At 44.9% G+C, this 27,928-nt stretch overlaps 1 protein-coding gene across 5 annotated transcripts in view; it reads right to left on the bottom strand.

Annotated features, from left to right (window-relative positions):
- ACOX3 (acyl-CoA oxidase 3, pristanoyl) overlaps nt 1–27,928 on the bottom strand; it is a 100,990-nt gene that overhangs the window by 15,858 nt on the left and 57,204 nt on the right. For all 5 annotated transcript variants that reach the window (XM_088461754.1, XM_088461753.1, XM_088461757.1 and 2 more), the window contains exons 11-13: nt 25,442–25,562; nt 22,476–22,598; nt 18,120–18,233 (exon numbers count right to left, since the gene is read on the bottom strand). In XM_088461754.1, the coding sequence (XP_088317880.1) occupies nt 18,120–18,233; nt 22,476–22,598; nt 25,442–25,562 (358 nt within the window). The remainder of the gene's footprint in view (nt 1–18,119; nt 18,234–22,475; nt 22,599–25,441; nt 25,563–27,928) is intronic.

Below are 27,928 nucleotides of genomic sequence, written 5' to 3'. Positions count from 1 at the left end.
AAGATCAGACCCTTTCTCACCCAGGATACTACCAAAACCCTTGTACATTTACTGGTCATGTCCAGATTGGAATTCTGTAACCTTCTCCTAGCTGGCATCCCCAAATCCAATCTCTCTCCTCTCCAGTCTGTGCTCAATGCTGCTGCTCGGCTCATCTTCCTCTCCAAACGCTCTACATCTGCCTCCCCTCTTTTGCAAGCCCTCCACTGGCTCCCATTCCCTTTCAGAACCCAATTCAAGACTCTCACACTCACTTACAAGCCCTCACCCATTCCTCTTCCATTTACATCTCTGATCTCATTTCCCTTCAATCTTCTGTCCGCCCTCTTTGTTCACTTAATACACGCCGCCTTTCATGCCAATTGATTACTTCCTCCCACTCCCGCCTACAAGATTTTGCCCGTGCTGCTCCTCACCTTTGGAACTCCCTCCCTCTCCCTATCAGACTCTGCACCTCTCTACAATCTTTCAAACGAGCTCTTAAGACCCACTACTACTTCATTAAAGCCTTCCAGCTCTCATCCTAACTTGCTGCTACATCTTCCTTTCTCCCAGCCCATCCCATTCTGTGTCACTCCTGTTTGTCTTCCCCTCCCTTAAAGAATGTAAGCTCTTTCAAGCAGGGCCCTCTACCCTCTTGTGCTTCTCCCTATTGTAATTTAATTTATCTCTTACTCCCCACTAGGGCAACTAACACTTGGCTGCTTATGTGGGCGGTTAAGGTCGCTAATATAGCAATGTTTATCCATGTCCTGTATTGTATTGTAAGTCAATGGTTACTTTCTTGTGTATGTACTTTGTAAGGCGCTGCGGAACACTTGTGGTGCCATATAAAGAAATGATAATAATAATAACAATAATAGGCCCGTACAGTCTTGTTCCTAACCTATACATTATCAGTGGTAGGTGACACATGTCTCTGCACCTACTGTGGTACTAAAAGGTCCACAATGCCTCACTAGTGTCGATTTAGTTGATAGGCTGAAAATTGGTCCAGCCCACAAGTTGTCCACCGCCAATCTGTGTAGGCCATGGCTAATTTTCAGTGACCATTGTGAATTCCACAGGACCGCAAGCTCTATAAATGTTACTAGTGTACTTCAGCATGCTCGCCCACTTATAAATCTCCATCCCGGGAGAAGCCTGGGGAGGAGAAACAGGTGGGCAGAGTTGGGGGCAGGGCTGTATGGGTCACGCCATTAAGCCCCGCCCCCTCATGGGAATTTGCCAGCGACAATAGAGATTTAAAACAGAGGGCGGGTCTTATTGACGCGATTCTCGCCCAAGGATGCAGCCACTGGCTTCGGCACGCCCAGACTACGGGTATGACGTCCCCATTTTTTTGGAGTGCTCCCATTGCTGTCCCCACACACCAGCAGAATGCCAATCACGCTGCAACTTCTGGGGCACTGTGACCGACATGTCAGGACCTGATCTGCACATGCGCTGAGCGGCTCCTGCACACGTGCAGATCATGAAACATCAGAGATGTATGTAATTTATGGAATCTCTGAATGAGGCCCACAGTCCCCTTAATACTCCTGCAGAAAGCAGACGGCCAGACCATATTGCACAAGAGGAAAAGCACATTGCTTACAGCGCTGGCTCGGATAACAGACTGATAAATGCATGACAGAAACCATTGATCTCACTGTAAAAGTCTAAATATTACACCCCGCCCTCCCCATGTATATAGATGGAGCGTGACACATCCCCTGCATTTGCCAAATGTTTATTTTGCTACTTGGAATGTAACTCTTCGCCCGTTGAAAAACAGTAATCCAACTCTGTAAATATTACATACCGTATAAAAACTATGTTAAATATAAATAAATATATTATTTGCCTATAAATTTTGTTTTTATGAACTTAAACACAATGAAAATCTTTGCCAAAAAGCCAAGAGGCGTAGAGTAATGAATGAGAAACATCACAGGGCTCATTAGGTAATAGAACTGCCTGCTGTCACATTTTCCAGTTGTTTTCCCCCCTCTCTTACAACCATGCTGATTTTTCCCCTGTGTGTGTATTATATATAGTTTGAAATAATATTTGTTTTTGGTGATACATTAGATTATTTTGTTAAAATGGAGCAAGAATGTCCCATAGTAAAGTGGTGGACAACTATGGGGGTTATCCAACTAGCCGCGGTAAATTACCTCGCCCAGGGCTATAAAATTAGCTCCGAAGTCGGCCTGACGCTGGCACTTATCAGGTTTTTTTTTTTTCGGGACCTGATGTGTCCTGAAAAAGAATCCACGATAGTTTTTTCACCTGTAAAAAGGCGAAAACACATAGGTCCGCGAGCTTATCGCGGCACTTATGTGTTTTCGGGAGAACTATCCTATTATTTCGACCGGAATAATAGGATAGGGTGAAAAAAAAAACATCAGCGAAAATCGGGGATAATCACTGGGGTCAATTAGCGCCCAAACAATGTTCGGGGGCTAATAGGACACCACTCTATTAATTAATACTACCTTTATAGTGATGGATAAATGAAACAATTTTAGATGACTATATGGACTACTGCTAAAATAAGAGTGTCTCTAAATATGCATGATCGCCCCCCCAGCCACTTGAATTTCACTGCTTCAAAAATCCTGCTTCCCACATGGAACACCATGATTTCTATGGAGATCTATAGCAAGGGATCTACTGTGATCATTTGGGGTCAGTTGTAACAAACCATTTGAGAGAGATAATGTGGAGAAGTTACCCAAGGCAACCAATCGGCTTCTGTCATTTATCTGGCACAGTGTAAGAAATGACAGAAGTTGATTGGTTGCTATGGGTAACTTCTCCATGTTATCTCTCTCAAAGATTTGATACATCTCTCCCATAATCCCTACCTATAACCACTACAACACCTGCAGCGTTCCAGGAAACCACACTTACCATAGAAACAACATCTATAATAACAGACGTGGTGGGCGGAACTAACAGCACTGCGGGTATAAATCAATAAAATGTTATCTAGTCTGTATGAGGTTTTCTTACACTGGTTTGTGAAAATACTGATTATATATATATATATGTTGTAGGTCTGTTTCCACTAACTAGACTTGGGGAGATGAAAATGACTGCATGAGGCAGCATTAAACTTAATGAACACCTATATATAAATAAGCGTAATACATATTTTATTTTATTGAAGCCCGCAGGCATCATCATTGTTCTCACAGCTGAATCCAGAATTAGGTGTAGTATTCTATATGACATCCAACAACCACAAAGTTTATACTGCTATAAAAAAATTAAAGCTCCATCTGCAGCGAATGCAAGTCAACATTAGTCAAAACACCACTAAAAAGGTTAATAAAAATAATTCTACACAATTTCTTAAAATGAAGTCGGATTTGGAGAATGTAAACTGTTTAAAATGACATAAAGAAGTTGATTGTGATATGCTACAAACTAAATATAGGTTAAAAAAAAAAAAGTGGTTCGTGCTAAGATTCTCTTATTTTAGCAGAGACTCCCAGGGCGGCTAATTTGTTAACAGTGGGTCTCGTTACCTGTACAACAGGTGAACAGGATGCTGCTAATAATCACTTAATAAAAAGTGGGAGTCAGATAATACCTTGTAAAGGCGCAGATCCACTACCAGATAGTGGAACGATAGTATGATTACGACATTGTAATCGTACAGTCGTTCCCCATCCCCTACGATGTCGTTATTGTTCAATCGCTCACTAATATCGCCTAGTGGCTGTGCGCCTTAAGCTGCTGGTCTGGTCTGAGAGTGAAGCAGATAAAACAATAAAGTAAACATTCTATGTCTATGCACTGACCCAAGACAGATAAATGTGACACATGGAGAAGGGTGTGAATAACAATGTTGTGGTACTCTGTGAGGATGGTAACAAACTTGTGCCCTCATAAAAATGCATATATTAATAAGAAAGGCAGAGTATGTGCAAAACATGTACACTGAACATACAACGCACTCACATGATGTGTAACACAGGTGAGGGTGTAGAGATAGCTGCACATGCACCCAAATATAAACTTTCAAAGGAGGCATGTAAAAATAGCGCATTTATGCATGTATGCTGAGTTGAGGGCTTTGGACATGCACCCAGCTCGGTATCAGTAACAAATGCTCCAGGTTTACATCCGATATGATAACACCCAACAAGGCTGTAAGCTCCATAGTACAACTGGTATCTTCCTTCTCGTGCATGAACAAATATGCAAACAATTCACTCAAAATCCTATGGTATAGGCTCAAGCAATGAAAAAAAAAGCATTAGTCAGCTTCCTTAAGTGGCTAAGCCAGTTCTGGTGACCTCCATCCTCAGCTACACCAGCCCCCAGACGCTGGCAAGTAATAAGACTACGGACTTGGCGCACGTCTGTCTCGGTTGGCAAATACGTGATCAGGCCCTTACTGTGTACGGTCTTCATTTTTGGGCCCCCATCCCTCCTCTGTTCAGCTTCTCCAAGGTTAAAGAGATGCCAGTGTCAGATCTGGCCTCAGACAAACAGCTAGAAACTCATTTCAACGGCCACCAATGGTAAAGGCTGCAGAGAAGACTCAAACTGCTCTAACAAAAAGAGCGCGCTCAGGGCCTGATTATAGAGGCGGGCGCTAGAGGCAGCAGCGCTGATTCTTTGTACGCACCGGCTGTGCTAAAAGACGCGAAAGCTGCAATAGAGGCGTCTTATGTTAAAAGACGCCCACTGCTGGCTTCTGTGATCCGCTGCTGCGTCTGGATACACAGAATTGGATCCTTTGCATGGCCTTCGGGAGCCCATCGAACATCTGAGTAAACCTCATGTTACTCTGGTGAGGTCTGGCAAAACCACTCTGCCGGGGCCAGTGAAAGGATGCAGCCACTAGCTTCAGCATTCTCCCGTTCACTGGCACCCATCACCGCCTCCAAATGCCAGCAGCGTGTCAATCATGCCGCACTTTATGGTGCACTGCGAACTGATGTCGCAGGACCAGATCTGCACAGGCGCAGTGCGGCACCTGTGCAGATAAAAAAACAACAGAAATTTGTGAAAATTCAAAGTTTTATAAATGTCTGAATTAGATTTTCAGTCAAATCTCCATTATTTATTGCTAGGATTAAAGGAACACTGTTGGTCAATCAGCCATTTAGAACCCATATCTGTTATCTACGAGGCTAATCCTCCAAACTGCTTCTGTACTGTAGCCTACATCAGGGGCCCATTTATCACTTGCAATGCGATCTGGCAGTGATATGCGATCATACCACCCGGATGTATTGAATTGCACCCGCAGGTTCTAGGAGCTCCGAAAAGGAGCCCGTCCCTGCAATGTGCTTGGAATGAAGTTTTTGAAGAGCCAAAATCTGCACCTTCGGCGAGGTACGCTATAATCCAAATTCCAAGCCATCTCTTGGCATCTGATTGGCTGAGCGGGGAAGATGGGAAGTAGAGGGCAGGGCTTGGCTTTAAACCAGTATAGTTTAATATGCCAGTTCTTCATCGAGGCCTCTACACCCCCATGGTTGGTAGTATGTCCAGATCGGAGTACAGAGAAAGCAGGTTAGAGAGGCGCTACGGTTTCCTTCCCTACAAACACAACCCAACCCAGCGGCACAATCTAAGGAAGGGAGGGGGGGGAGGGGGGACCGGTCACATAAAATGGAGAGGACAATGCAAGGTCAGCGAGCATTTCCAAGTGTGTGGTTGTTCCATTATATTTTTGGCTTTATGGTTTCACTTTTAGTGGCCAAGCAACTAAATGCGGCCTTCTCTATTGGTGGTCCCTGGCCCCTGTCTGTTGCAGTACTGTTTTTTTACAGAACACTTTTATAGACATAAACATAATTTCCTTCATTTGATATCTATTTGTGTGTATTACAATTACAAATAATAGCGTACACTGTTTTTGTGACCATCTACCAAGAAAAAAAAAAAACATTAACAGCAAAGAACAGTAACATTAGGACCATTACAACCCAAATGAACAGGTTGTTTGTATATATAGGATGCCGCTGGGAAAACAACTATGCCACAAGCAGACCATAAATGACGGCACATATACAATTAACTTCCAGGAAAGGAAGGGGAAAAATACCTAAACATTCTCTGGGTAGATAAAGAACATCTGGTGGTAATTTAGAGCAGTTGTTCCCATGACTCACAGCTGCGCTACGCTTCACTTGCATTGTTTGCATAAAAAATGTGATTGGTCCAAATGATAGGTTGTAGTTTGCCCAAGTACTGAAAGAAAGTGTTTATCGTATCTTTGCTGGGCATGAAACTGTGAAAGTTATATCTTTGGATAATAACAATAAGGCTCTGCGGCCAATGTATTAAATATGTGGAGACATCCAGTAGACGGAGGCTCCAGACACTACTTTTGTCTTCTATTGCATTAAACATCATTGCACGAGAGAGAGAGGAAGATTTGTGAAGCTCTTCTTTTTATCTAATTAGAAAAGAACCTGGCAAAGTTTAACAAAAAAAAGAAACAAACAAACAAAAGTTTAATTATTAGCAGTTACTTATACAGCCCCCCTTTCCACTAATACCCCTTTTACACCAAAATCCCGGGTCCGACCCTGGAATTTGAATACTGGTCAATCCCGGGTCGAACTTGGCTTCAGACCCCGTTTACACTGCAACTCGACCCGGGTTATTCCCGGGTTTGCCCCGTTTACACTGAACCCGGGTAATCCCTGCTTTTCTCTATAGAAGTCATTAAAAATGGTCTGTTTTAAGGTCTGACAAAGGTGGTCACAAAAGAGAGGGGTGGGGACTGCTTACAGCATTGCTACAGGTTGCTGTTCTGGCTGTGGCAGGCTGTGTATCAGCCTGCTTTTGTAGCTGCTGGTCAGGCTGCTGTGGTGTAGGAGGTTAGGCAGGCAAGCGATGGCTTCATGTGCGTCTCTCTCTGCAGGGCACTGACAAATTACATCATCTGCCGGTGCCCCAGAAGCTCCAATCAGCATCTTTCGGAGCTAGCCGGGTCAAATAAGCAGGGTAGCACCCATTTACACTGCCTCATGACCCGGGAACAACCCGTTTTCAACCCTGCTCTCAACCAGAGTAAGATTGCCCGGTAAATCGACCCGGGTTATTTTTTTGGGAGCCGTTCACACAGAGCCTCAACCCGGATCGACCTGGCAATAACCCGGGTTATTTGTTTGGTGTAAAAGGGGCATTACAGTAGGTGTCCAAGGTTCTGAGCGGTCGAGTGTCTGTGTACACAACCACTTTTAGCCAACACGCCCATAATATGGACCATCTACAAGCCTACAGCAAGACACCTCCCTGTCATCAACCAGGAATGCCGACTGCATTTCTCCCTGTGCCCATCTGAAATTACAACGGAGAAACTGTACGGACACGGAGGGCGATTCAGCTGCGGTAATATGGTAATACGTTACGCCTCCTGCATGCATTACTGATCCAAGCTGCATCGGATCATCTGCGATACTTTTGGCCGGATGAGTGCCCATGGGGGTCACGCAAGCCGGCGGCCACAGATGAGTAAAAGAGGCCAGGAAATCTCAGGTCAGCCGACAGAGATCCTGGCCTCTCCACTTCGGAGGCCGTTGTTGTCCCCTCCCAGCCCAGAAATGGCAGCAGACTTATCAATCACTGACAGTCTGCTGCCGGACTGCGTGTGGGATCACAGATCCATTCTGCACATGCTCGGAATGGGTCCTGCGCATGCACGAAGGTCCAAACATCGGAAATCTGAGATCAGATGCGTGGCGCGCCTTAGAAACATGCGAATAAGCAAAAATTCACTCCACTACATCTGACAGTGAATACACCTGCGAATAAGGCCCTTAATGGGGTAGGTTTTCTAATTTAAAAAAATTATAGACCTTGTTGGGCTGCAATATTATTCCTATACATGGTAATCGTTTAAATTGAGACAATATTAGCATAAAAATATATTTTTTATTTTCGGAAAACCTACACATAGAGGACCTCATTCAGAGTCGGTCGTAGCGGCCGCACGGTCGTACGCCACCGATATTCACTAAACTGTGCATGCGTAAAGTTCGCAATGCGCGTGCGCAAACTAGCCGCTACGATCAGAAATTTGTCTCTCCTTGAACACAGCCAGGTCGGTAGTTTGAGTGACAGATGGAGGCGTTTGTGGGTGGTAACAGGGGAAGGTGCTTGAAAACGGGGGAGTGGAGATCTGAACGCAGGCGTGCCTCATTATGTGAACGGCGTTTTATGGTAGTGCATAATTAACAAAGTAGTGTCATAGCCCATGTGACATGGGAGGTTTGTACACTGACATGATCGTAGAGCTTAAGAGAGGGTATGGTAAACCTTAAGCTCTATGACCAGTTCCCATGGTTCCCGATGGTCTCGATTAATCCTTATATGCCCGGAGATGACGTGTAATGCTTACGAGAAGGGGGCGTATTTTTTTTGTCTTCCGGCCGCTTCCTCCCCTTGGTCGGCCAGCTACCGATCCGATCTTAGGGACGCAACATGCGAGTACATCATTTGCATATCCGGACCCTTTTCCCGTACGACCGTGCGGCCGCAACGACCGACTCTGAATGAGGTCCAGAGTCCTGCTGTTTGCAATTTTTGAACAGTGAATTAATGCCGAAGCAAGAACCACAAAATATATTTGTGGTGGTTTTTAATTTAAAAAAAAATTTAAATCAAATTGCCTTTCTGTTTACTTTCTTGAAATTTCAATAGAAATTTTTGACCATTTTGGTTAAATTTAATTTGACATGTGAGAATGACCAAAAGTCTAATGATATTTATGAAAATACAAAGCGTGCTTCTTCTTTCACAGCTGTAGTGTTTGCGAGTTTATGCTAATAAATGATGTACAGTCATGTGTCTGCATGTGCAGGGACTAAGATGCCCACAGGGGCAGATTGGGCCATCGGAAGCACGGGGACAGTTCCCACTGGATTGGGCCCATAGCTTCCCTCAGTGGCCTGCCGCAGCCCATGTCTTCGTATGGGGTCCGGGGAGTTACGTCATTGGTCTTCCCCTTTCAGCAACAGCAACCGGTTCAATACAATAAACTTTTCTTTGTTTATTGCGATGCAGCACACGTGATGTTATGACGTCAACCCGTGCCGCAATGGTGAGAAGCAGAGAGGAGCCGCAGGAAGATGCAGAAATGACTGTGGGCTGGAGCCAGAGGGATGTATGGGGCTGAAGCTGTAAAGACACTGGGAAGCTGGAGAGATAAAAGTAGGCAGCAGCTGCAGAGACACAAGGAGATTGTGTCTGGAGACACACTGGGAGGCTGGAGAGACACTGGGAGGCGGGAGAGACACAGGGAGGCAGGAGAGACACAGGGAGGCAGGAGAGACACAGGGAGGCAGGAGAGACAAAGAGACTGGAGAGACAAAGAGGCTAGAGCTGGGGAGACATTGGGGGACTGGAGCGACAGAAGGGGAATAGAAAGACTAAAGGAGGCTGGAGAGACACTGAGGGGCTGGAGTGACAAAAGGGGATGAGAGAGACTAAAGGGGGCTGGAGCGACACTGGGGAGTTGGAGACACACTGGAGAAACAGAAGCCAGCTGGATAGACACTGGAGAACTGGAGATCCACATAGATTGGAGAGACACTGGGAAGCTGGATAAACAAAAGGGGGCTGGAGAGACACAAGGAGGCTGGGGCTAGGTAGACACTGGAGAGCTGGAGCGACAGAAGGGGACTGGAGAGACACTGGGGAGTTGGAGTGACACTGAGGTGCTATAGAGAGACAAGTAAGCTGGAGCTGGAGAGACACAGGGGAGCTGGAGAAGCAGAAGGGGGCTGTAGCTGCCGAGACATGGGGTAATGAGGGAGACACAGGGTAATGAGGCTAAAGACAACTGGGGGAAGTGGCAGGATTAGAAGGAAAAGGTTTCATTACATTGCGCCTTAGACACATTTTTGGCAAAAAAAGACTCCCGATGCTAGCAGAGTAGCACGGGACCACTAACGCCAGGCACATTGAGGCTAGATGAGAAAGGACACATCTGTATTGCACCAATCGTTTCAGGACACAGGGCCTGATTCACTATGGATTGAGATTGCGATCGCAGCGGCGATTGCGCACACAAGCCCACTGCGAAAAGATGCTAATGTTTGCAATCGCAATGCAGTTGCAGGCCAACATAAATGCTCACTTCCTGTCAATCACACGGAGATGACTCTGCGTGGTCTCTGCGATTGCAATAAGATCGCAGTGGTCCCTTCCCGCATACGCATGCGCAGGAAGCAACAATCAGCCGTCTGGGGGGGGGGGGGGGGGGGGAGTTAAAAACTAGTATATCAGGGGCAAACAAGCCTGTTATTAGAAAGCGGGTCCAGAGGATATCGGAAGCTGGTTCTTGGTTTGAAGACGCGTTCTACTAACAGGCTTATTTGTCCCCGCTATAACAGTATCGTAACAGCATTAGCATAAAGTCACTGATGCAACAGCAGCAAAAGACACAAGGAGGGCCACGACTCAGAAACAGGCCCTATGAGGCGGGAGTATTCCGCCCCCCCCCCACACATACAGGCTCCGCCCCCATTAGCAATATATTGGGCTGGCTTTCCATCCCAATCTACCCCTGGACGCCCACTTTCAGCATCTTTAGACACAATAATGCTGCTTGGTTGGTCTTTAGATGCAACCATCGGTCGCACCATAGAAACTTGCACCAACCTCATGCTGGGTGCAGATTCTTTATCTGAGTATGGCCTCCAAAGTGCCTGCGTTTGCATCCAATTCAGTGGTACGCCCCCGCGACACCCCCATAACACTACCATAAGACGGATCATCTTTGTGCGTTTGAATAGCCACCTCCCAGTCACCACCCGGGAACCGGCCAACACATTTCTGCGCCTAATGCATCTAAATTGGTACTGCGACTCACTGCGTGACGCATGCACAGAGCGGCTTTTTAGCGACTTAGACGCAGGCGCAGTTGAAAAACATCGACCATTTGCATAATTATGCGCACAGTGTACAACTCAAAATCAGGCCCAGAGCCTACTGGAAATTTTTTTTTTATAATTTGTGTTGGTACCGCATATAATAATAATCATTGATATTGATCCTGGAATGTGGCGACCACAAAACGTGGAAAATTTACCTCAGAACAGTTCACATAACCCCTTTGGTACAATGTATCTGCGTTATCATTTAAGGAGGGCTGGTTGTTAGGCCTAGTAACAGGTGACAGGCATGATAAATGCATACAAACATGGCTTCGAAACAGGCGGTGACCAGACAGACTCTCAGCTTCCTCGCAGACAGTTAGGGTGCGGCGTACATATCTACATCACAAGAACCACCAGGGAATGGCCTTTAATATATCTCTGTAACCTAGATTCATGGCATATTTCTGTCAGCGGTCACACAACACAGAAGGACTACTCCTAGGGAGCACAGCTGCAAATAGATGTAACACGATGCAACCATTTTTTTTCCCGTTCCTCTTACCTAATGTGCCCGGCAGCGTTGTGGACTCACAGTACAATCCACGTGGTGAACACTGGATACAAATGGCCGTAGAAAAACAATGTGATAACTGAGCTAGACAGAATGCCTGGGCGACATGTAAGAAAATGTGTGTAATGCAGTGACATTAAGAGCTCGCATCATTCTGCATAAAGAATTTTATTCTTGCAGCAAAATAAATATATTTAAAAAAACTGAACAAAAATTTGTTATTTCTACAAGTAAAAATTATACGTATGTATGTGTGGATGGCGAGGACCTGCTGTCACTTAATTCAGTAGTGGACGGAATTGCAATGTTGCATGCGGGCAGCTTTGCAATTCCGTCCTTGCAAATATGCAAATGCAGCAGAAGGTGTATGACACCCCCTGCTGCATTTGTGATCCCAGCACTGCGACCGAGGGTCCTGCACACACGCAGCTTCCAGATACAGGTGGGCATTGCACAAATCAGCCCCACAGACTCGAATAGTCCTGACCACAGACTGACCAGTTATTTAGGTTGAGTTGTTTGACCATTGGGCCCTGTACAGACTTGGTTGGTCAATTGGACATGCCAATGGAGTGACCATACATTTACCGTATATACTCGAGTATAAACCGAGTTTTTCAGCACAAAAAATGTGCTGAAAAAGTACCCCCTCGGCTTATACTCGAGTCAAGTGTAGCGCTGACCGGACGGAGTTCGGTCAGCGCTACACACTGCCAAACACACAGCCGCCGGAGCCGGCAGCTGCGTGTTTGGTGTAATCAGCAGCCGCTGAGAGTCTGTCAGACTCTCAGCTGCTGCTGCTGCTCCCACTGCGGGAGCCATCTTCCGGCTCCCGCAGTGGGTGATGGGAGACACGTCGTCATGACGACGTCTCTCCCATGCAAAGCGGCCGGAGGAGCGGACAGCGGTGGGACCAGGAGCGGGAGTTTCAGGTAAGTGAGTTTTTTTTTTTTTATTCTTGTCACGTCTCTCTCTACTGGGGGGGGGGGGGGGACTACAGGGGGCACTACCAGGGGGCGATTACTACAGGGGGCACTACCAGGGGGCGATTGCTACAGGGGGCATTATCAGGGGGCGATTACTACAGGGGGCACTGAAAGGGGGGATTACTACAGGGGGCACTATCAGGGGGGGATTACCACTGGGGGAACTACCAGGGGAGGATCACTACAGGGGGCACTACCAGTGGGGGATTACTACAGGGGGCACTACCAGGGGGGGATTACTACTGGAGGCACTGAAAGGGGGGATTACCACTGGGGGCACTACCAGGAGGAATTACTACTGGGGGCACAACCAGGGGGAATTACTACTGGGGGCACTACCAGCTGCTGCCATTTCCCACACTAGGCTTATACTCGAGTCAATAAGTTTTCCCAGTTTTTTGTGGTAAAAGTAGGTACCTCGGCTTATATTCGGGTCGGCTTAAACTCGAGTATATACGGTATATATAAACAAAAAATGGTCCTTTCTAGTTATTTTGATCCCACAGACATAGACTTTGGCAAATTTTTAATCATACCATGCATGGCACAAAAGCAACATTTTTAGAACCGGATTTTTAGAACCGTATTCCTAGGCTACGGCCCTCACTTTCTTGCAGCAGGTCCTGTGTGGAGGAATCCATTAATCCTGCAGAGCTCATTTTAACTATCACGGGTGTAGTAATTATTCCACCTATATTAACAAAAGGAAACCCTCAAACCATGAACTGCAGGGGGTGGGGGGTCACTGAGGACCTTATCTGAGTAACGTCTATTGTGCATTTGACGTAGTACTCAACCTGAAAAGAAAAAAGTTACTTTTTACATCTCTCTCAACCATACTATTTTCTGTGGGACGGTCCGGATGTTAGGGTATGGGATGTGACTGTCCCATAATCAGCATGTTCACCTGGATTTGCGGGACGTTGTGAGGTATTATCACTGTCGCACGCTGCTAACTCCCATTTCCCAATTTACAAATTCCTAAGGCTGTGAGGTATACTTTTTCTCAACATGTTTTGCTGGGGATAAATGTGCTATATGGTGTATTTGTTGCAAAGATAGGTCTTTATTTTTGGTTTGATACAGGAGCAATTTTTTTTTTTCGTTTATAGACATAGGGATCGATTCTATTCTGCGCGAAGTGAATAGCGCCGGGAATCACCTCCCGGAGCTATTCAATACACCGCGCTGCTAAGCCCCACTAAGGATTTCTTCTCACGCCCCTCTGGGGAAGCGAGCAGAAATCCGACAAAAGTCCAGACGCGAGGCTGTTTTCTGCCCTTCGCGCCTGGAAAACAGCATCGCGCCGGGAAGTTAGGTGGGGGAATGGCCGTTCTCGCGTCTTAAACAGGGTGTTTAGTCGCGAGAATGGGCATTCTCCGACTAAACACCGCGCAGAATTGAATAGCCCCGGGAGCTATCTCCCGGCGCTATTTACATCGCGTGCAATTGAATCGAGCCCATTGTATAGTAGGAAACATTTAAAAAACACTCTTTTGTATGACGTAATTTCCACACAAAGGTTCATCTAAAGAAATATACCTCAAGTTTTATTGCGACTTCGGTCATTCAAAATGTATGGGTTGCAATTTAAGTGATTTAACATTTGTTTGTCTGTGCAAACCTACTACCAGTTAATACCCTTATCAGTCAGGTTTTCATACAATTTTGAACAGCTCCTCAACTTTCACTTAATATGACGTTTAAAGGAGGTCAGGGATCTATCATCTGGAACATATTTTACTATTCATTTTTTAAATATACTAAATCACATTTAAAATGACCCTGGTCTTTCTAACAGGTAGTTATCTGCTTATTAAACTGTTTAGCAGTGCTCCTCTTAGTAATTTCAGGAGGAAATTCTTGGTGACTACACCGGTCTACAGCTGTTTTTACTTATTTATTTTCTGACAATGAATCCCAAACACCTGTAATAGAACAGGGTTCTCCCCAGGGAATCAGTATGATTTACCGCCGGACGTGTGCCCGGCGGTTGGAATCCCGTCAGCAGGAGGCCAGCAGAGGAGGAAATACCGATCGTTGAAGGTAAGTATATACTAACCTAATTCTAACCTCCTAACCCTAACCCTCCTTTAGGGTGCCTATCCCTAACCTTCACCCCCGGTGTCTAACCCTAATCCCCCCTCTAAGTGCCTAAACCTAACCCCCCCTTCCCCGCCGCCTAAACCTAAGTCCCCCGGGGGGGTGCCTAACCCTAACCTCCCCCCCTAGGGTGCCTAACCCTAAACCTCCCTCCCCCTAGCCTAACACTAACCTCCCCGCGGGGGTGCCTAACCCTAACCCTCCCTCCCCTAGCCTAATCCTAACCTCCAAGGGGGGGGGGGCTAACTCTAAGTCCCCCCCGGGAGCCCTAAACCTAACCCTCCACTACCGCGGCTGTCCGCAGCGGCGTATGGCATCCCTTCGATCGGGATGCCGGGCGCCGGTCTCCCGGCGTCGGTAAAATGACAGGCGTCTTTATTTAGATGCCGGTCATTTAACCCTCGCCGGGATTTGACAGTTGGGAGGCCGGCTGTCGGGATTACGTCCGCTGGCTTCCCGACGGCATACCCTCCCCGGGCTGGTGGCATTAAGAAGTGGCCGGGTGGGAGCAGTTTAATCTGGCTGGACACGAGATATCTTTTTGCAGACACTTGCTGGACACAGATATTCAGTATAATTGTGTCCAGCAATTGTCTCTGCAATTGTTCCTGATGTCCAAACTGCACCTTATCTCTTAAAGATGGTGGAGGGATCACTGTTACTGTGCCTGTCACATTATCGCAGACTTCTGGAGCAGGATAGTGCCAGGTGACAAGTTTTGGCGTACGACCTGCAGTGACCAAACTGATCTTTGTGAATCTCTAGGCAATTCGGAGTTGGACGGATCTCGGACGTTTCTCCCCATACTTTGTGGCTGTTTCGAGGGCGGGAAGGCATACCAACGGGTCAGATTTGCACTCTATTTTGAGTCATGATTAAGCTGAGGGGACAGATTCAGACACATTTGTTGCACTCAGCAAGGGAAAGGTAAGTGGCGATACTAATGATATAGGAATGGCCATCGACCATCAATGATCATAATCGTCAATGGTTTATGGTCGAAGTCAAATGCTTTTATCATCGATGGGGGAGAACCAGATGGTTTTCCTCCATGGATGGCACAGCATATCCGAGTGTTTTTCTTTTTCCCCCCAAAGGTGGACACTGAGCATAGCTCCGCCCCCCGACACCAGGTTCAGATGAGCCCACGGCCCAGTCAGTCAAAGAATAGGGATGACCAATGATTAGTGAAACAATCGATGGTCATCCATTGCATAGATGGTAACCATCGATGGCCACTTGCTATATCGCCATCGATGGTAACCACACCAATGGCCGTCCATATAATGATAACGGCTGTGGAAATTGTGAGGTGGCATGACGCGTATGCTTTAAGAGGCACGCGGAGCTGTGTGCGAATCAGGACCATTATTTGGATCCTGGCTAATAAATTAAAAAATCCATAGTACATAAGGATATTCATATTTGGAGTACTTGCTAGGGCTAAAATAATGTACAATATGTATAAATACAATAGTGGGTACAGGGGTGCCATTGCTATGGGGCCCCAGAGGCTTAGGGGGCCTGCCTTACTGCTCCCAGCCCACATCAGCATCAGTGCTGTATGGCGTTAGAGATAAAAGTTATTTAAAAATGCTTGTGTTCATCTGGCAACAAAATGGCTGGAGACATACTAAAAGACATTTTCTTTAGTGAAAGGGGGGAGATAAGAGGCTTGGGGCTTGGTATAACTTCAAAGAGTTCTAATAATTCAGAATATTTCTGGTGTCCATGTACTGACTAAATGGCATATGATCAAGGAAGACCTCTTGGCTAAGTATCTAAAGGACTGAAACTCTCACCATCTTTATAATATTAAGGCAGACATACAGCTTGTTTAATAGATTACCTTCTGGTTGGTTTCTACAGATTATAGTCATTACTTCTCCAATTACCCTCAATACCCCAAGAGATTTAAAAAACAAAACAAAACCCAGTAGCAGAATAACACAGATATAAAAAAATATAACTTGGACAACGATATAGACACAAAGATGTCTTTACCGACTTTATTGTCCAACAGCAGCAGATGTATATTTTTTTGCTCTGAAGACATGCCAAAGCTCTCCTGTCACTTATTATAGTGTAATAATTATCTGACAATACAATAGATGGGAACTTGGCCTAGTATTGAGGGGAGTGTGACATCAGGAGAATGGTATGATGTCATCAAAAACGACCAAAAATACAGCACAGGGTTAACATTCAACTACATTCAACATATAGAGAAATGCTTGCTGTTACAATCACCCATTCACTGCTTGAGAAAAAAAGGACCCGCACTCACTTTAAACATTCAAGATGCAAAAATGTATAATCTCTATTTTCACAAATTACTGTATTTTTGGTGGTAATCTCTCTTATTGCTTTTATTGCAAACACTATCAGTACTTTTGGCGTGTTGATTGATTGCCCGCTAACATAAAATTATAAATGACAAATTAAGCACAATTAAGCAAACAACATTTTGAGGTTAGAGCGCCCTTAGCAAAAATTCCTGGGAAGGGCTCTTAATGAATCTCATCTTACACATCTGCTTCATAATATGGACATGCTTTATCTGTCCTAAAGACGGAAAATAAATGGTATTATGCATGTGGGATTTTCAAGCAGCTACAGTCTTATTGACAAAGCACCTTTTACAGAGTATACATGATTATTCATACGTGTAGTACGGGATAACATCTGCATTGTATTAAAACTTAAAGAATAACTACTATCCGAATGGAAACTATACAGTTTATAAACCGAAAATGACACAACACTGACAGAGCTTATCAACATAACTCGAAATGACAATAGAGCTGATCTTACTTTTGGTATCCAAACTTAAGATGGGTACACACTACAGATGTGTCCACATACATCTATCCTCTGCGCGCTACAAGTCGCGTGACATATAACGCGGGAGCTCCGTGTGACTCTGTAGCGCCGAGCGTCTTTCGTGCGACTTTTAACCTTCAAGTGTGTTTTATTTGCAATGTGATGCACATAGTTAGCACAAGCAGCTTCTGCTGATTACAATGATATGCAGCATGTCTATATTCTGTGTGCAACTGTGAGTGTATCTGCATGCCAAACGCTACGTTACAGTGTTACAGCCGCTGACACTGTAACGTAGCGTTTCGCATGCAGATACACTCACAGTCGCTCACAGAATATAGGTAATGCTGCATATCATTTTATTCAGCAGAAGCTGCTTGTGCTATCTAGTCGCATCGTTGTGCAAATAAGACACATTTGAAGGTAAAAAATTGCATGAAAAGATGCTCAGCGCTACATAGTCACGCCAAGGCATGACAAGACTAGAAGGGCTGTTTAACGCGCAAGGCGGCTAGATGTATGAGGACACATCTGTAGGTCGACGGGTCAGCATTTCAGCCGAACAGCCAACCTATCTGGCAATTGGTAAGTATATACTGTCAAGCCAGATGTGCCGGGCTTGACAGCTTAACTGGGCGGGCATTTATATTGTAACATCTACACTTCTATAAACCTGCACTTTAGTAAATATACCACTTAAAATGCAACTATACCAGCAACCCAGTATGAATAAGAAGGAGATATGCAACTCCTAAATAACAGTACAATAGACAAAACATACTATGGTGTTATTACCTGTACAGTCCAGACATTCTCCAATGGTTTGGGCTTTAAACTTGTTTCTTAAGATGCTCTTAAAATCATTAAGGAAATGTATAGATCCAAGAGGAGATTCACATGGGTTGTTCTCTGTTAAGATGTAAAATGAAAAATCAAGTCCAATTCTCAAGTCTACTAATAATCATTACTTCACATTGTAGAGATATAGATATATCAGGACATATTTCTTTTAATGTTAGGTTATAAGTCTGCCCCACCCAGATCAATACACAGGAGCCCTGAGGTGTTCCTGTGTAGTTTCAATAAAAATTGAAAAACAAAACCATTTCATCCACGGCTATGTAAATGAGGTGAGGATGTGTACCTGACTCCTAACACAGTAAGGGGGGTAAACAAACAGGTGGATACCAAAAGGTGTATTCAGACATAAGCAGAGATCTAAGCCTCAACATATTTTATCTGGTTTTGACATAAAAATCGATATTTCTATAATAGCTAGGAGTTCACAAAATCGTAGAAATATATCTACAGTCTATAAGCCGTCTATATGCAAGTTCAATTTGGGAATCACTAGGAATTATAGTTATGCGGTATCTAACCAAGCACACATCAGAGATATCGGAGTTATATTCATTTGATAGCTTAAATCATAGAGATCAATGTGAACATAGCATATTTTATGTAGTTATTACACATCGACCATTATGTACGCTTACGTACAGGTTGCTCTGTGTCAGACTGGGGAATCAATTTCTAAGTTGAAGTTTGTACCAGGATTTCCTTCCTTCTCCCCCAGCCAGAATAAGTTTCCTTTTTACTTGAAATTGCGACACGTTTGTCTATGTAATCTGTAACCCTTTTCTTTGCATAATTTCTGTACCTAAATGTTGTACTTCCTTTTGTAAATAGTGTTCTTTATTAGTCTATTCCATATATGTTCCTGTACCCAGTCTTTGAGGAAGCTATTAGATTGCTAAGGTTACGCTATATCTATTAATTGCTAGAAGCAGGGGAAGGCAAGCTAACTGAGTGGTAGTTTGTGTCTCCGAGTCTGTGCAAATGTCAGAGTGGCTCCTTTCTATTTACTGTGGGTGGTGGCAATTAAAAAGAGATGTGTATGGTATCACGGGAAGAGAGGTAGAATATTCTATCTTTGGATACCTGCTGCCGTGTGATAAATTTTTGTGCTTTCACTTATCAGGACAAAATTCACAGTCATCTAGTCCACACAAAGCCCTAAAAATGTTATAAAATCTAAGCTAAATGTGTCAAAGAAACAATAGGTTTTACTTTGTCAGTATTTATAAAACAAAAAGAACCACCTCTATTAGTGACAACTTATCAGCCCCTTATAACACATTTCAGGAGTTTTGGACAACTCAAAACACTGGGTCACATTTATGCATAGTTCTCTGAAGATGCCACCACAACACGTCAATGTGATTGAGGTTTGGACTTTGATTGGTCATTTCAAAATTAAATTTTTGTCCCAACAGTCAATCAGTTGTAGATTTGGCAGTGTGCTTAGGACCACTATCCTGCTGCATGTTCCAACTTGGGACAAGTTTAAGTTGTCAAATAGATGGCTCCCATAATCCTCTAGAAGACTCTGGTATAAAGAGGAGTTTGCAGTGTTTGTGAGGTATCTATTGTAGGTGCTATGGCTCAAAACAACTCAAAATCATCACCCCCTGCTTGACAAGTGCTGTATTTTGTTCAGAAGCAATATTGTGAATTTAAGGCTGGGTAGACACTTGAACAACTTGTCCGCCGACTGGGGATCCGCAGTTTCAGCGGCCGCTTGGTAAGCCAATATAAACTTACCAATCTGCCAATTGTAAGTGTCTGTGTTGATGATACAACAACTTGGTGCCAGTCACCGGCAGGTCCCTGCAGCAACTGTTTGGAGGTCAGTGAGATATATCGGCATCTGCTGTCCTGCAGGGACTATGCTATATGCCTGTGAACTACATCTGTACAAACCCGCCAATGCACTATGCAATATGTCGTTCATTGGCTGATTGACCGACATCTCGCATACTGTGTACTCAACTGAGTCCGAATATGCTACGATACAACAACCGCAGGTTTTAATCACGCCAAGTTCCGTTGTGCTGTATCTTATACTTTGTAGATATTTAAAACGAATTCCTGTGTGGTTAAAGTCTGGTACAGATGGAGTGGTATTTCACTGCATCTGCGGTGGGAATAAGACACAAACTGAAAGAAAACGTAGCTGCTCAGCACAGCTCACTCGCGCCGCATAGTGTATGAGGACGCTGCATAGATAAAGACTCTCTCTTGGCTACTCTTCCATAAGAGACTTCTAGTGGTATGCAGTTTTTCTGAGCAGGTGCACACTCTAGGCAAGGGGTTCCCAACCACGGTCCTCATGGCACACTAACAGTCCAGGTTTTGAGGATAGCCATACTGGAGCACAGGTGACTTAATTAGTACCTCAGTTATTTTGCTTTAACCATCTGTGCTCACGCCTGGATATCACCAAAACCAGGACTGTTAGTGTGCCTTGAGGACCGAGGTTGGGAATCACTGCTCTAGGCACTAAGAATACTGATAATGAAAAAAAACAATAGCACTATAAGGGGTATATTTACTAAAGTGCGGGTTTTTAGAAGTGGAGATGTTGCCCATAGCAACCAATCAGATTCTAACATTTAATTAGCACCTTCTAGAAGATAATAGCTAGAATCTGATTGGTTGCTATGGGCAACATCTCCACTTCCAAAAATCTCTCACTTTAGTAAATATACCCCTAAGCCTCAGCATGGTAGCTCTAATTAGGTTTAAAATTAGAGTGTTTTTAATTATTATGGGTCCTTGCATTTCAAACTACACATCATTGAAATGGGCTCTATTATAGGTAGGTCCTAGATAAATTGATATGATGTGTCAGTATTAGGGGGTGTAATAGACCCACCTGATGAGGTCACCATGACGTGGTAAGTGGGCATGTGCTAATGAAACCTTATTTATACTCCATGAAAAGTGTAGAGTTTAAGATATCTGTTTTGATTATTAGTATTCTTAGTGCTTAAAGTATGCACCTGCATTTTCTTTTCTTCTGTATTGGCTTATTGGCGGCACCTCCCTACTGGAACTGAATAATCTACTATCTGTAATTGGGACCGGTGAAATGGTTACACACCTAGCTTTGTGTACTGTTACTCCTGTGCGGACTAAGGGGCCTATTCATTAAACCTAAAAATTCTCTGGAGATAATTAGCTTTAGAACTCGCATGGAGTTCTACCTAATTATAGGTGGAATTAATCATTCCACCGCTCCTAAGTATCTTTTCCGAAAAGCTGTCATTTTTGCGATGACAGCTTTTCGGGAAATAGATACTTTTCCCTGCCTACACTACCTTATCGCATCTGGAAACAGTGCTGCGCATGCGCTGTTACATCTGTAAAACCAGCGCATGCGCAGCACTGCCTACAGATGCGTTAAGTTTGTGTACCCCCCCTCCTCCGCTCACCTCCCCCCCCCGACTTACCTGTCCGCGCAGCAGCCTCCGGCTCCGTCCTGCTGGTCTGTCATGTGCTGGGGAGCACACATGACAGACCAGCCTCCGGAGCCTGAGGACGGAGCAGAGCGCCGGAGGGACTCGTCGGGGGACCTGCACACGCGGATACAGGTAAGTCGATTCTGCTATTCGCCACCTCACAGTGACAAATAGTAACTGCTCCACTGTAATAGTAAATTCATAATTTTCGGAATTTGATGAATACCACAATTTCCACATCCCTATACTAATGTACTAATGTATGGGGAGTGTGGAAATTAACGCAGGGGAACCTAGCAAGGAGATATCTGTGATATCTCCTGTGCTAAGTGGCTACATGAATACCAAAATAACGTTATTTAAGGAAAATGTCCTTAAAAACGTTATTTTAGTGTTGATGAATAGGCCCCTCAGCCTTTTTGTTTCTCACAATGATTCTGCTTGTAAGCCCTATAGGCAGTGTATTATCACTGACATTGTATGATAAGAGCTGGAGGAGGAGATTCATCAGTCGTTGTAATAGTTTAACAGAAATTTGATTGGTTAAACATCATGTTACATAGTTTGGCTTTCTGAATAGGGGCTTAGGCAAATACTGACAATAAAGCGCTTGTATGCCTTTCAAATCGATCATTCTGTGCTACTTAAGGTAATTAAATAAATGTTTTTTAAAAAGGGAGACTGAATAAAAATAGACAAAAGACATTAACTGAATGGAACAAAAAAAAGACAGAACAACAATAATTAGCTAAACTGCCTCAATTCGCATTTACAAAAACATTTAATAAGCATTTCCAAACATGAGACTAGTTGATTGTAGCCCTCCATGGATTTGGCCGAGACTGACCTTCATTTATGGAGTGGACTAAACTCAGCAAGTAATTGCTGGTTTGTTGCAGCAGAACGTTGTTGTCGCCTTCATAAGTGCAGTTTGGATCGTTGTCGTTGCGGATGTCACCTAAACGGTTCACTTTAAATGGAAAAATGTGATGGTTAAGCACAAACAACATTACAGAGGATTGTTCTAACATTTGGGGAAAAACAAATCACGTAAAATTACCTGCACGGCACAGACTTAAAATGAGATGAAAGCCAACTAGACTTTATAGTGATTCACTATCGCAAAAAAGGGATAATAAATTATTATAAGATGGAAATTTGATGCTAAACCTCCAGAAAGGTGGAGCTCATGCTCCGGACGCCAGGGCAGGTGGAGGGTGCCGCCTGGGGTGCATTTTTTGTTAACAGACCATAGGGGAAGGGAACTAGGCCTAGTAGTTCCTGATCAGATTAGTACTTGCCGATATGTCATGTGACTGCTGCACTCATATGATACGCGCACAGCACAGAGGCTGCTGCTGTTCCAGGTCCTGTGTAGCTGACACTAATGCAGGAAATAAGGCAAGTAAAATTTGATCTGGGGACTAACCTGCTGTGCAAGCGGGGCATGTTGGAGTGCATGGGGAATATGATGGTGTGCAGGAGGAGCATGTTGGTGAGCGGGGGGAGCATGCTGATGTGCAGGGGCGGCATGTTGGTGTGCAGGGGGGTTGGATGCAGGTATGCTGATGTGCTGGAGGCATATGTTGATGTGTAGAGAGGGCATGGTGGTGCGCAGGGGGTGATAGTGAGCGAGGAGTATATCTGTGGGTGAGGTGTGAGGTCAGGGAGTGATAGTGAGTGAGGAGAATTAGAATGGGTAGAGTAATAGGTCAATTCAAATATTGCAGTTAAACGTTCGTGCTTTACTTCAAAGATTGATAAAATCAAACCTATTGTACTATATATAGAGCCGTAGCTAAGGCAGTGTGATATGTGATACTATTGTAGTTGACTACTAAAATTAAAGCTAGGGGCGCAGTAGCATGCACATGCTCCAGACGCCATGGCTCCACACAACACCTCTGTCCATGCTGCAGACTGGTCTCTTAGTAACCACGCTCTTGAGATGTTCCTACAGCTTAATTAGAGTCCACCTGTGGTAAATTCAGTTTATTGGACATGATTTTGAAAGGCACACACCTGTCTATATAAGGTCCCACACTTGACAGTGCATGTCAGAGCACAAACCAAGCATGAAGTCCAAGGAAATGTCTTTAGACCTCCGAAACAGGATTGTCTGTCGGGCACAAATCTGGGGAAGGGTACAGAAAAATATCTGCTGCTTTGAAGGACCCAATGAGCACAGTGGCCTCCATAATCCGTAAATGGAAGAAGTTCGGAGCCACCAGAATTCTTCTTAGAGTTGGCCGGCCGCCTAAACTGAGCGATCAGGGGAGAAGAGCCCTAGTCAGAACCCGATGGTCACTATGTCAGAGCTACAGCATTCCTCGGTGGAGAGAGGAGAACCTTCCAGAAGGACAACCATCTCTGCAGCAATCCACCAATCAGGCCTGTATGGTAGAGTGGCCAGACGGAAGCCACTGCTTAGTAAAAAGCACATGGCAGCCCGCCTGGAGTTTGCCAAAATGCACCAGAAGGACTCTCAGACCATGAGAAACAAGATTCTCTGAGCTGATGAGACAAAGACTGAACTCTTTGTCGTGAATGCCAGGCTTTATGTTTGGAGGAAACCAGGCACCGCTTATCATCAGGCCAATACCATACCTAAAGTGAAGCATAGTGGTGGCAGCATCATGCTGTGGGGATGTTTTTCAGCGGCAGGAACTGGGAGACTAGTCAGGATAGAGGGAAAGATGAATGCAGCAATGTACAGAGACATCCTGGATGAAAACCTGCTCCAGAGCACTCTTGACCTCAGACTGGGGCGACGGTTCATCTTTCAGCAGGACAACGACCCTAAGCACACAGCCAAGATATCAAAGGAGCGGCTTCAGGACAACTCTGTGAAAGTCCTTGAGTGGCCCAGCCAAAGCCCAGACTTGAATCCGATTGAACATCTCTGGAGAGATCTGAAAATGGCTGTGCACCGACGCTTCCCATCCAACGTGATGGAGCTTGAGAGGTGCTGCAAAGAGGAATGGGTGCAACTGCCCAAAGATAGGTGTGCCAAGCTTGTGGCATCATATTCAGAAAGACTTGAGGCTGTAATTGCTGCCAAAAGTGCATCAACAAATTATTGAGCAAAGGTTGTGAATACTTATGTACATGTTATTTTCTTAGTTTTTTTTATTTTTTTATTAAATTTGCAAAAATCTCAAAAAAAACTTTTTACACGTTGTCATTATGGGGTATTGTGTGTAGAATTTTGGGGAGAAAAATGAATTTATTCCGTTTTGGAATAATGCTGTAACATAACAAAATGTGGAAAAAGTGAAGCGCTGTGAATACTTTCCGGATGCACTGTATAAGAAGATACTTAGGAGTCGGTTTAATGACACGGAGACCGCTGCCGGCACGGCACTGCGAAATGCATTTCTCACTAATTTCTGCTCACAGCCCAAAGAGGTGTGAGCAGAAATGAGCTAACTTAATTGAGCAGCGCACATGTTGCGAGGCTGCCTGCGTATAATGGAATCTGACGCTTAGAATGTTATTACAGAACAAAAAGGAGAAGAGTCCGAAAGAAGATTGTGAAATTACAGAGTTACCCGTTAAGAATGATATTTGCTTATGTTTTCATCTTTCCTGTAGCAGCTGTCAGTAACGGTATATTGCTAATTTAGGAAAGAGCATAACTTGTGTTATCAGTCTGCAATCAGCTAAACCATAAAAAAAATGCATCCAGTAATCCCTAGTCATTTATTGGAATATTTCTGTCCTGTAACAGGGTCATCGCTGGGGCGTAAAATCTGACTGTGAGATGTAATCATGTTCCCTGCTGAGACAGTAATCCCATTTCTCGTCACTTACTAGCTAGAAAGCCGTGACCTCCACACGCTTCCCGGCACTCCTGAGCCCCGTGCTGTGCAGTCCATGAGGCCAGTGGTTTACCGGCGCAGGACAGAGCGTGGATTTCCTTGCCAAGTTCAGCCTGAAAAATAAATAAATAAAATAAACCATGCAATAGACTGGAGGCACACAAACCAAACCATCCTTACAAAAAGTACTGCAGACCAGATAAGTATTTCAATACAATTTACGCCCAACCTACTGGTGTGTTACTTTCATTAAGGTTTTAATCTTTCAAGTAATGGTCTACGATCTATCCCGTCCCCTACATGAATGCGCGGTGGGAACTGGGTCAGGTGCTGCCAGATGGTAGCAGGAAACATGTAAAATAATTATCCGGGGTGGGAGGGGGGGGGGGGGGGGCAGAGCAGCGGAATGAGCTAGAGGACAAGACAGAGAGGGGGATGGGACAGAGCAGAGCAGCGGAGAGAGGGTTCCCAGACGGCACAGAGCAGAGCAGTTAGGGAGTAGGGCAAGAGCGGAGTAGTGTTCCGGTACATACGGAGTCCTTTTACATAAACACACACACACATTATATATTTTATACATACATACATACATACATACTGTATATATATATTTTAAAGCTCCTAGGATCAATGGGGTATTTTTTTTTGTCATTGCAAAACCAGGTTGGTTTAGTCTTAAACCACATTGGCACTTTAAATCTAGCAGCTATACTGATAAAAATTCTAGGCTATTACATTTGGGACTACCACTATATAACAACATACAACTCTGTCAACAATTATATATGAAAATGGAAGTGTTAGTGTGTCTGTAGTTTCTCGGGCTTATATTATGTAGGTTTTATTTATCTGTGATACTGGTAGAGGAGACGTTATTTTGCTCATACGCACTGAAGATTTTGGTAATAATATCACAAGACTGAGCAGAGCCCCTCGCCCCTCGCCCCTACATACTTATTATGTCCATGTCAATAATAATACGGGATAACAACAGGCATATATTAGCATATATTAGCAGGCGCACTGGGAAGGGGAGAAGCAACATTACATAGTAGATGACACAACAGTAGGCACTTGTTAAACATTATACATTTCTTTATTGTAGCTTTGTGTATGTGACCAGAAGCACACACACACACACACACACAAAGCAACAATATGACAACAATATGCCTATGACATCACAGAGCTGCGCCTAATGAAATAAGCAAAGCCGGATTTAGGGTGGAAGAGGGCATAATAGGCATATGTTCTGGCCGCACACTCTCGGGAGGGCCCCCCTGGCCATTATTCCCGCTGCAGAGCACTAGGGATATACATAGGGAATCGGTAGGTTTAGCCGCTAGATCAAATACCGTCCCTCCCTAAGTGCCTAACCCTAACCTCCCCCCGTTAGTCCCTAAACCTAACCCCTCTCCCCGCACCCTAAATCTAACCCTCCCGTGGGGGTGCGTAACCCTAACCCCCCATTGTGGTGCCAACCTTAACCCCCCCTTTCCCTACATTTAGCCTCTAGCCGGGGGGGGGAGGGTTAGATTTAGGAGGGTTAGACACCCAGCATACCTACGTTTGGTATGCCAGGTTATCAGGATTCCATAGTGGGGCTAATGATAGGCGTCAGGATTTCAACGCCTATCTTTAGTCCCGTGCCGGGATGTAAGTGTTGGGATATTGGAGGGCGGGATAGCGCCCGCCGGTATCCTGAATGCATCCCCCCCCACCCCTGGCGGCTTGTGCATGATATATCAGTAGATATATCGGCTGATATAAAGACAGGACAGGGGTTGGAGTGCGGTCTAGTGCTAGGTATTCCTGCTCTGTGATATGGCCACATAGCTCCTGGAGGCACACTTAGGTGGACTTTCTCTCTGTGCTAAAAGTGGCCATCCAGCCTCTGAAGCATGTGCTCCCATTTTTGTTTGAGGTCGCTGACCCTTCCAGTCGGCCTATAACCAGTTTGATTCTACTATATCGGTCTCTTGACCTGACCTGATAGCCATAGGCGAGCGCAGAAGCTGGCACAAGAGGTACCACTTCCTACACCGGGTCATGGCCTAGCCCATTTCACCTCCCACCGGGACATACACAACTCACCTGGGGGGTACAGGATAGCCCATTTCCCCTCCCACCGGGACATACACAACTCACCTGGGGGGTACAGGATAGTCCATGACCCGACAGAGGGGGAAGCACAGAAGAGGCACCCGCTGTGCCAGCGTCTGAGCACACCTATGCCAACAGCCTCTTTATTATCACCAACTAGTAGTAACTGCCTCGTAAATGATGATCTTAAATTCAGACAATAGGGGCCCCAATGCTTTAAGTGCCCAGGGCCCCCAAAGCCTTATTCCAGCTCTAGGCATAAGGTGCGAGGGAGCTGCAGGTGTGTGTTTGGCTTGGAGGCCTTCACGCTTCCTGTTTGGTTGTCAGGAGTTTCACTAAAGCTGGGTACACACTAAACAACGTGTGTACCCAGCGA

The sequence above is a fragment of the Taudactylus pleione genome, unplaced genomic scaffold (assembly GCF_031769625.1).
Source record: "Taudactylus pleione unplaced genomic scaffold, aTauple2 ptg001091l, whole genome shotgun sequence".
Taxonomy (NCBI): domain Eukaryota; kingdom Metazoa; phylum Chordata; class Amphibia; order Anura; family Myobatrachidae; genus Taudactylus; species Taudactylus pleione.
The sequence above is the reverse complement of the archived record's forward strand: the minus strand, read 5'-3'. Positions and strand labels throughout refer to the sequence as shown.